Source organism: Neomonachus schauinslandi, chromosome 15 (assembly GCF_002201575.2).
Source record: "Neomonachus schauinslandi chromosome 15, ASM220157v2, whole genome shotgun sequence".
In the NCBI taxonomy this organism is placed as follows: Eukaryota; Metazoa; Chordata; class Mammalia; order Carnivora; family Phocidae; genus Neomonachus; species Neomonachus schauinslandi.
The window spans coordinates 2,608,473-2,618,635 of NC_058417.1; the positions used below are offsets into that span (position 1 = coordinate 2,608,473).

General features: G+C 58.7%; 2 protein-coding genes across 2 annotated transcripts in view; both read left to right on the forward strand.

The window, feature by feature from the left end:
• Positions 1-5,613, forward strand: part of DNAH2 (dynein axonemal heavy chain 2) — a 79,186-nt gene extending 73,573 nt beyond the window's left edge. The window contains exons 77-85 of the mRNA XM_044921585.1: positions 2,798-2,989; positions 3,140-3,324; positions 3,568-3,796; positions 3,874-4,025; positions 4,162-4,276; positions 4,740-4,916; positions 4,987-5,061; positions 5,167-5,317; positions 5,459-5,613. Of these exons, the coding sequence (XP_044777520.1) occupies positions 2,798-2,989; positions 3,140-3,324; positions 3,568-3,796; positions 3,874-4,025; positions 4,162-4,276; positions 4,740-4,916; positions 4,987-5,061; positions 5,167-5,317; positions 5,459-5,613 (1,431 nt within the window). The remainder of the gene's footprint in view (positions 1-2,797; positions 2,990-3,139; positions 3,325-3,567; positions 3,797-3,873; positions 4,026-4,161; positions 4,277-4,739; positions 4,917-4,986; positions 5,062-5,166; positions 5,318-5,458) is intronic.
• A 2,810-nt stretch (positions 5,614-8,423) lies between these two features.
• Positions 8,424-10,163, forward strand: part of KDM6B (lysine demethylase 6B) — a 19,016-nt gene continuing 17,276 nt past the window's right edge. The window contains exon 1 of the mRNA XM_021694536.2: positions 8,424-8,553. Coding sequence (XP_021550211.1) covers positions 8,424-8,553 — 130 coding nt within the window. The remainder of the gene's footprint in view (positions 8,554-10,163) is intronic.

Consider the following 10,163-nt stretch of genomic DNA (forward strand, 5'->3'; position numbering starts at 1 on the left):
CATTGGACACGTGTTGGTGTGGTTCTGACTGAGACCCCTCTTCTCTAGACTTTTTGTTTTTCTCTCAAGGTCTTGCTCATCTCGTGACTAGCCCCGGGACCCCTACGGACTAGGGGCTTCACAAATGAATACTGTGTGAACCCACGTCTCATCATTTCAATCCTCCTTGACCGCCTTGGGGCCGCGGACTCAGCGGACTGGCCCTCCCCTGGGTCCCCTGATGTCACTTACCCCGTCCGCGTTTCTTGGTCCTCTTGTTCTGTGGTCGTAGCTCCGGACTTGGTCCTTGACCTCCAGCTATGCCCATTCTATATTTCCTCCTTTGGCAACCCGACAGAGAAATTGTCCTTTTCCTGATTTCAACTCCAATCCTTATCTCCTGGCGCCAGTCGCTCAGTCCCAGGCCTGGATTCCACATGGCTACAAGGCATTTCTTCCTGGCGAGCCGGCTCCCTAAATCCCCAGCTCTCAAAGCAAGTTGCCAGCCCGCCACCAGAGAGAGCCTCCTCATCCCATCTCTGTTCATGGTGCCTCTAATTTTTTTTCATTTTCATTTTTTATTTTTTGAGAGAGCAAGCGAGTGAGCAGGGGGCGGGGGGTGCGCAGAGGGGAGGAGAGAGAGAGAATCTTAAGCAGTGTCCATGCTCAGTGTGGAGTCTGATGCCGGGCTTGATCTCACGACCCTGAGATCATGACCCCAGCGGAAATCAAGGGTTGGATGCTTACCCGACTGAGCCACCCGGGCGCCCCTGATAACGTTTTAACCTAAATCTATTATATATTTCCAATTTTCTTCAATGAGCCAACCATGTCCTTTATAAAATTCCCCTGCAGAACCACAGCCCCCAGTTGCCAGTCGGGGGATGGCTCTGGAGTGTATTCTTGGATCGCTGCCTGCTCTCTGGTCTTTTCCTTTTAACTAAATACTACGCAGACACAAAAGAGTATAAAACGTATGCAAGACATAAGGGATCCCAATTCCATACATACCTGTGTGCCCACCTTCCTGTGGTGGAACGAGGACTCTCCTTCCCAGTCGCCTTCCCTCCCCGCTGGGCAGACGCTGCTCTTCTCAAGGTGCATCTGGCTGCAGGGACCAAGCAGCTGCATGCACCCAGTAATCCCAGTAATCTGCAACTGACCTTTCCCACTCAGCGCTACCTACTTGACCTTCATTCACGTTCGTGTTTCACGGTTCCTCGTTGCATCCCACATCCAAATACCCGTCGTTCAGTTATGTGTTTTACGGGTTGTCTTTTCCATTTTAGTTATTTTTTTTTTGGTGAATAGAGATCCTTAATGTTTAGGAGGTGGAATTTAGCTCTTTTCTCTTTATGGCTTGTGCTCCTAGGTGTTGTTCAAGAAATCTCTGCTTACTCCAAGGTGGTAAAGGCACTCTCTGTTGTTTATCTCCAGAAGCATTTATAATTTGACTTTCCCATTTTGGTGTTTTAATCACTTGAAGTTGATTCTCGCAAGTGTGGAATGAGTAGGGGTCCAATATTTTTCTTTTTTTTCTATCCACAAAAATAACCAGTCCTCCTAGTACTATCGTCAAAGAGCCTGCAATTACCCTTCTGATCTGCAGGGCCTCGAAGCCTTCAGTCACGTTTATAGATATAGGTTTCTGGGCCCTTTATTCTGTTCATTGGTCAAGTTGTTAATATTGGGGTCAATAGACACTGTCTCATTTACCCTAAAGCTCTGTAATAATCCTTGATGGCTGGTAAGACAAGCCTTTTTGCCGTATTCTTCTTCAGGCTCCTCATGGCCTTTTATTCTCCGACATAAATGCTGGAATTAGCTTGTCAAGTTCTACAAAAAAAAAAAAAATCCCTTGATCAGTTTGGAGGAAATCAACATCTTTAGTAATATCGGGCCTCCCCATCCATGACTATAGTGGGTCTCTCCATGTAGTCTTTATTTCGATCAAGTTTTGTCATTTTCTCTATAAAGATGTGTGCATTTTTATTTATTCCTAGAAACCCTACATATTTTGATGTTATAAATGGCAATATTCCTACTCCAATTTTTTCACTACTCCATTCTGTCCATTGTGGATGCGTCTTCCTAAAAGCCCTGTTTCAACATATTGCTGTCCTACTCAAGACAGAAAGTGGCTCTGTGACTCCTGGTGAATCAAGTCCAAATGGCTCCATCTGTTCATGGCCCTTCTGACCCCACCTGAGTCCTTGCCCTTAGACTCATCTTCTCACTTATTCTCTCCTTTGTGCCTCTATCCCTGCCATTCTTTCCATCTCCAGGAAACCAACGCCCTCCTGTCAGCCTAGTTATCTCCTTCCCATTGGTGAGACTCTGTCCACCTTGACCCACAAGGGTGTTCACGAAGCCTGAAAAATCTGTCGCATAGACTGTCCCTCCTTGATGGTGTACTGTGGCCCCTTACTCTACCCTGGACCTTTGCATATGGTAGTGTGTACATTTTTGTCCGCTAATAGTTGCATGTATGTGTCTTCATCTTTGGTCATATCTTCTGGTACTCCCAAGTTGAGTTGGCCCACCCGCCATTGAGAACATCGTGGCTGAGAGGATCAAAAGTGGGGGGACAAAGAGGTAGAGCTACCGCTACCCCCACAGCACCTGTGTGCAAATTAAAGAAAGGCACCCACCCCGTCCTGTGAATCGGTGCCCATCTTGGCATGCAGATCAAGGGCTGGATTTCAGCCTTCACCCCCCGTTTGTGCAGTGAGCAACCTCCACAACCATATGTGGTGGTGCTAGGGGCAGGGCTTAGCACGATGCATGTCACCCCACCTCTGTACTGCCTTGTCCCCAGGGCCTGAAGGCCAACATGACACGTCTTTACCAGCTGATGACGGAAGCACAGTTTTCCCGCTGCTCCAAACCCGCCAAGTATAAGAAGCTGCTGTTTGCACTCTGCTTCTTCCATTCTGTGTTGCTGGAACGCAAAAAGTTCCTGCAGCTTGGCTGGAACATTATCTATGGCTTCAATGACTCCGACTTTGAGGTTTGTACCAACAGGGGTCCGTCAGCCCAGCCCTCTCTCCTTACACCGCCTGCCCCGTGGGCTCCCCTGCGGGAAGAGCCGCTGACAGGAAGCCCCGTGGGAAGACTCCCTGCCCTAACTGTGTGGGGGCGGGGCCGGGACCGTGCACAGGTGTCCGAGAACTTGCTGAGTCTCTATCTGGATGAGTACGAGGAGACACCGTGGGACGCACTCAAGTACCTCATTGCCGGCGTCAACTACGGTGGGCACGTCACGGACGACTGGGACCGGCGCCTGCTCAGCACCTACATCAACGACTATTTCTGTGACCAGTCTCTGTCGACCCCCTTTTATCGGTGAGGGGGAGGGGGCGCTGAACAGGGGGCCAGAGGACACCGGCAGACCAGGGGGCAGGCCCGGGGGCAGTGGGAGTGTTTGAGGAGAGGGGAGAGACTGGCAGGAGGCAGAGCCTGTGGGGTCGGGGAAGGGAGAGGAGCAGGGAGCGGGATGAAGGGGCCACGCATAGTGACCGGGGTCTCGGCCTGGCCCTGAGGCCCCGGAGGCCCACAGCGTGGTGATAATTACGCTGTGGGCTCCAGGTTGTCAGTACTGGAGGCTTATTTCATCCCCAAAGATGGCAGCCTGGCCTCTTACAAGGAGTACATCAGCATGTTGCCCAGCATGGACCCCCCTGAGGCCTTTGGCCAGCACCCCAATGCGGATGTGGCCTCCCAGATCACTGAGGCACGAACTCTCTTTGAGACTCTGCTTTCCCTGCAACCCCAGATTACGCCCACCAGGGCTGGAGGCCAGAGCCGGGAAGAGAAGGTAAGAGCAGGCCGGCGGCTGGGGGAGGGCCAGCAAGGAGGCCGAGAGGCCGCCCCTCAGAGCTCGCGCCGCGCCAGGTCCTCGAGTTGGCCGCTGACGTGAAACAGAAGATCCCTGAAATGATCGACTATGAGGGGACCCGAAAACTGCTGGCCATGGACCCCTCCCCCCTCAACGTGGTCCTTCTGCAGGAGATTCAGAGATACAACAAGCTTATGGAGACCATCCTGTAAGATGGAGAGGGGCTCTGTGTCTCGTGGGGTGGGGGCAAGAGGAAAGGGCCTCCCCCCACCACTTCCCTGCCCCCCCGGGGGTGGCTCTGCCAGGCCCCTCCCATCTCTAAGCTCCCACCTTACCCTGCTCAGGTCCTCACTGACAGACCTCGAAAAAGGCATTCAGGGCCTCATCGTCATGTCTACGAGCCTGGAAGAGATTTTCAATTGCATCTTCGATGCCCATGTCCCTCCACTCTGGGGAAAGGCAAGCTTGCATCGCTCTTGAACCCCTGTGCCCTCCATCTCCTGGTTCTGGGAGGCATACGGCAAAATGCAGTGAGCCTGGGCTTTGGAGCCAGATAGAGTCAAGGCAGAGATCTGGCTCTGCTATTCACAGACTGGCTTTGCACCGATTAACCTAGGACCTTAGGGCAAGTTCCTAACCTCCGCCAAGGATGTTTCAAGGATTCTCAGTACTGTGCGTAACTCTTAGTGGGTGCTTCATTAATGGTAACTGGTTAATATTGCTGTTGCCCTGGTTGTTAAATAGCTGTCGTTTCATGCTTCTTTCCTGGGAGCTGGCCTTCGGAGAGCTTGGCCCAACTGCAGCTGGGGAACGGGCTGGCACCACAGAGATTCTGCCCATGGCTGCTCCAGGGGCTCAAAACCGAGATTTAAATGCATGAATCAATGAGAGCATAAACACAGCCTGCCTCCTCCTCCTCCAGGCTTATCCCTCACAAAAGCCACTGGCTTCGTGGACCCGGGACCTGGCCATGCGCGTGGAGCAGTTTGAGCTGTGGGCCAAACGTGCCCGGCCTCCTGTGATCTTCTGGCTGTCCGGCTTCACCTTTCCCACGGGCTTCCTCACTGCTCTGCTGCAGTCCTCAGCTCGCCAAAACAACGTGAGTGCTGGGGGCATGGGTGTGCTCTCCTCTTTGGGGGTCCTCCCTTACGCTCCCCTTGAACCCCCAGATTCCAGTGGACAACCTCTCTTGGGAGTTCATTGTTTCCACCGTGGACGACAGCAACCTAGTGTATCCACCCAAGGTGGGAGCACAGGCGGGTCTGGCGGGGGAGGTCGGGGTGGGGGGGGGGGGGCCGGCAGCGGCAGGTCTCCACGTCCCCCCCCACCCTGCCCCTGTGTCTTCCCAGGACGGCGTCTGGGTCCGTGGCCTGTACCTGGAGGGCGCCGGCTGGGACAGGAAGAACTCCTGCTTGGCGGAGGCGGAGCCCATGCAGCTTGTCTGCCTCATGCCCACGATCCACTTCAGGCCTACGGAGAGTCGCAAGAAGAGCGCCAAGGGTGGGCTGGCTCCCTCCACCCTGCCGTCCCCATCCTTAGTTTGGATCCTCACCCATCCCGGGCTCCATGCGTCCCCCACGCCTGCTCCTGCCCTGCGCTCCCAGAGGCTCCCGGCCCTGACTCCTCCTCTCCTTCCCCCAGGCATGTACTCCTGCCCCTGCTATTACTATCCCGACCGGGCGGGCAGCGCAGACCGAGCCTCCTTTGTCATCAGCATCGACCTCCGGTCCGGGACCATGACACCTGATCACTGGATCAAGAGGGGCACTGCTCTACTCATGAGCCTGGACAGCTGAGAAGGCCGCCTCTTCCTCCCCGCTTGAGGGAGGGTCGGGCACTCTAGGGACCGAGGCTGGCCTTAACTGGGACCACATAATGGGGGCCTGGAGACAGCTAGGTGTGCTAGAGCAATAAAACACTCTCAACCGTAAGCCCTGACTGAGCCTCTCAATGGGGTGCTGGGGGTCTGGGGAAGTGGGAGGCCGGGAGAGGAAGGGGGCGTGGCCTTGAACGAGAGGCAGGGCGGCGGGACCTAAAACGCGAGAGGCTAAATTTCGGGGCTGGGCCTGAGCGGGTGGGGCGGGGCTTACTTTGGAAAGGCGCGTGATCCGAACGGAATAAGGGTTTGTCAGGCAGGGATCGGGGCTGGACCCGGTACGTTGTACCCCGAACCCGGCACCCCGCATCAGGCATCCTAAACTCGGCACCTGCGCTGAGGCGAGTGGGACCGGCAGAAGGCGGGGCGGGGCCCGAGAGAGGGACTCTCGGCGCGAGGAGGGGCGGGACCGTGGGGAAGGGGGCGGGGCTGGGGCGCAGGGGGGGCGGTGTTTGTGTTGGAAAATCCAACTGCGCCACGGGGCGGAGCGGCCCCCCCGGCCCTGGCCTGGGAGAGGGGGGGCCCGCTCGACCCCCTGGGAGACCTCGGGGAGCCTGAGCACCTGGGACACCCCAGAACCAGGTAACGGGGAGCCGCGAGGGCGTCTGAAAGAGGGAAACCCATCTCCGCGCAGGGGGGCGGGACGCCTGAGTCTCCGGACCGGTAGAGCTGGGGATGGACGTCTGGGTCTCGGCAAAGGCACTGGAAAGAAGACTGGGGCGCAGGACGCCAGGGTTCCCTAGAAGAGTGCGGGGTGGGGTGGGGTGGGGGAAGAGCGGGGAGGCAGAAGACTTGGAGGTTCGGCTGCCAAGAGGGGCCTGAAAGGGCTCCCAGTCCCCCTTGGGCTGGGATTCCCCTCCCCGACCCGGGGGCGGGGCGCGGCGGCCCCTGACAGAAGGACAGGACTGAAGGTCAGAGTCCGCGGCTGGGCCAGTGCGCCGGCCCCCTGAGGTCGGCTTGGCCGGGCAGGCAAGGGTCTCCGGGCCCGGGGGCCCCTTCGGGTGTCCCTCCAGTTCTCCGCACGCCGTGTGTCGCCTCAGCCTGGCCCCTCAGGCCGGGAGCGCCGGCAGCCAGCCTCCCCGCGGCAGCCTTCTCCTCCCGTCCACTCCGCCGCACCCCGCTAGCCCGTCCATCCCGGCTCCGACCCCACTCGGCCGCTCGTCGCCCTCGCCCGGCCGGGGCCCGGCTCCGTGCGGACCTTCCCAGCGCAGCCACGAGATGGCGAGGGCGAGACGCGCAGCCCGAGCCGCGGGAGCCGGGTGGGCGCTGTGGCCGGGAGGGCGGCCGAAGCCCCCCCGCCCGGCCCGAGAGAAAGGTGGGCCGAGGTGCGCGTTTGACTTCCCGTCATCTGGGCCCCTCACAGGAAATTGTGGGCGGGAGGGCGAAGGGCAGAGGATGGGGAGGGGGCTGGGACTCAGTCTCCGCCTCCCCGCGCCGGGGTAAATAGTGGGGAGGGGGCACGCGGCTTGGTTACTAAGCAACGCAGATTCGCTTCCTGTCTGCAGCCGCTGGTGGCTGTGACCCGGGGACGGGCGGGGGGGAGGGGGTGTGGCGAGCGGGGGGCGGGGCGACCTCGGGGAAGGTCGAGGGCAGGACGCCTTGCTCCCCAGGACCCGCAGAGCCCGGGAAAGACCGAGGGGAGGCGGCGAGCGGCGCTGCCGCAGAGGAGGGCGCGGCGGTCGTCCGGAGGGAGGCGGGACCCGGGCGAGCCCTCCCGGGGGTTGCTTGCCCCGTTGCCGGAGTAACTGGGGAGCCAGACTCGGGAGCCGGATTCCCGAACTCTCGCGTCCGGCCAATCCGCTCCGGCGGACGTCCCTGACATCAGGGCCCTGGCAGCCAATGTGGAGGAGGCTTCACAGAGCGACAGGAAAGGGGAGAGGGGTGGGGGAGAGGGGAAGAAGGGAGGGGGAAGCTGCTCGGGACCCGCACGTGCACTCCCACACGCTCGCGCCCACCCTCCTCCCTCCTCCGCACGCGCCCGGGTGCCCCCCTGCGCCTGCGCGGCGAGTCGGCGCTCGCCGCCCACCGTCGTCCCCCCCCCCCCCCATTTGCGTCTGTGTTTGCAAACTAGTCCCGGGCTGCGCTCCTCAGCCCCCGGGACCCCGGCGTCTGGACGCGCCCGTCCTCTTCCGCTGGGTCTCGAACCAGTACTGCCCAGCCTTGCGCGGGAGGGGCCGGCTACCTGTTTCCCACCGACCCCCAGCTGCCGCCCCACTCTCCCAGGTGGGCTGGGCGGAGCTGTGGTTTCCGGCCCCTTAGGCTCCGCTGCCGCCTTCCCGGGCTCTGGCTTAGGGTGGCTCCCCCAGGGGAACGGAGCGGGTGTCCGCGCCCCTTCCCGAGGCTTCACTCGCTCGGGCTCAGCTGCTGTGGGCGGCGGGGGAGGGCGCTGCGGGGAAGCCCCGGACGGCCCAGGTGACTTGCCGGGCCGTGACGCCCCTTCTTGGCGTGAATTCCTCCTCTTTGATGGCACACCCAAATCCTTCCCGTCCCTAACGTGTCTTCCCCACTCGCCCTCGTGCTCTTTGCACGTCTCCGGGCTCCCTTCGGGCTGTCCGTCCCGGTCTCCACTCGTCCTTCTCGGCTTCTCCCGGTTATATAACTCTTCCTCTCGCCGTGTCCTGGTTTCAACTCCACAGACTCCGCCCTGGAGCAGCGCGGGGAGGGGCAGGAGAGTTGGGGACCCAGACAGGTTCCGGCTGGCGGCCGGCCGGGCCACGGGGGATCCCGCGGATGGGAGACGGAGCCCCGCGGGACCCGGTGCCCCCGTCCCCCACCCTCTGCCCCCCACCCGAGCTCTCGCCCCGGAGGGAGAAGGCACAGTATCTGCGAGAGGCGTGTCGGGACTCCGTCAGAAATGTGGGTTGGGAGGTCAGGGCTGGAGGCGGGGAGGAGGAGCCTTAGGAAGCCCGAGCCCCGGGGACTGGAGCCGTATTGGGGTAGAAGAGATAAAGGCAAGCCGCCCGGGTCCCTTCCCTCCCCTCCTTTTTGGGTTCCCAGAATTCCTAAGGCTGTTTCCCAGGAAGCTTAGCCAAAGGCCCCTTTCCGCCCCTAGGGGTCAAAGGTCTGTGTTAGAGGTGGCCTGGGATGATGTCACCAGTGCACGTGCCCTGGGACGGTTGCCAGGCCGGAGGCCTCCTCCCCTTTCCATCCCGCCCCCCCACCCCAACCTCTGCCCCGAGTCCAGTTCCAACCCCGTGCCATCTTTTCCCCCTCGCCCTTCCCTGGGCCTTAGCAGCCTGCAGGTGGGAAACCCTGGCCTGGAGTTTTGTGAGGGGGAGGGGCCCGGGTGCGGTGTGGCCCAAAGACTTTGCCCCTTTTCTGGGCTACGGGAACCCTGGGGCACTTTGCCCCAGATTGGTACGGAGAGCTTTCCTTCCCAGCCCCCTCCTCCCCTTGGCAGAGCCTCCCAGCAGTCTTTCTACTTTCCCACCTGCTGCATTGCCAAGTGTCCTATGGCCCCCTCCCCATTTTGAGTTGAAGTGGGAGTGGCTGCAAGAGAGCTACTCTTGGGAGAGCTGTGTGTGGTGTGGGAGGGGTCACTGGACAGCAGCTCACCTCTGATCGTAAGCAGTGACACCCCAACAGTGAGGAAAAGGGTCAGGAAACAGTATTAGACTGAAAAGTCAGGGTCTTTATTCTGTGTGGGTGGGTGGATCACTTTCCTGAGGGAGGAGGACTCCGTTGATACCTGCGAGTGCCTTTCCCTATTGAGTTAAGTCCCGGGGTTTGCTTATGATAGTGGAAAAAATTCGTTTTTCTTCGAACGCACCTTAGAGCTCGGGCTGTCCGATCAGACCTGGATTCCGTTCCCAGCTCTGCCACTTAGTGGCTATAGGGACTTGGAAAGGTCACCACCTCCCAGAGCCTCATAGTCTTAATCTGGAAAATTTAAATATCAATGCATACCTTCTGGGCTGGGGGGGGGGGGATGAGATAATTTATGCAAAGCACTTAGCACAGTGCCCCGCACAGAATAAATACTGAACGAATGAATGCTTGTTATGAAATGATCATTCTGGTTAAATTGTGATAGTTATTTTATTTTTTTTTTACAATGATAGTTGTTCTACCGGCTTCAGCCTGGCCAGGACCTCAGGAGCTGGTTAGGGAGGAGTGGAGAGTTGGTGTTAATTTGGCAGGTGGGAGGGAGGGGGCTAGGGATTAGCTTCCACTGAGCTGTGCACTTTATTTGATGAGGGCTTTAGTCAGATTTGTATTGCTTTCTTTAGGATTATTTTTCCCCCCTCTTGGAGAAGAAATAGCTCAGATTATTCCTCTGGCCGTGAAAATAAAATAATTGTATTGTGGTTCTTGATTTTTAAGCCAGACCCCAGTCCCCTCCCATGTTGTTCTCTGGAGCCTTTCAATTTAGCAAAGGGACTCCACAGTTTTCTTTGCAGGGACCAGGCTTGGCTGAGGGGTGTGTAAAAGGTTGGGTGGGTGGGTGGAGAGAGACTAGTGCTGGGGGCT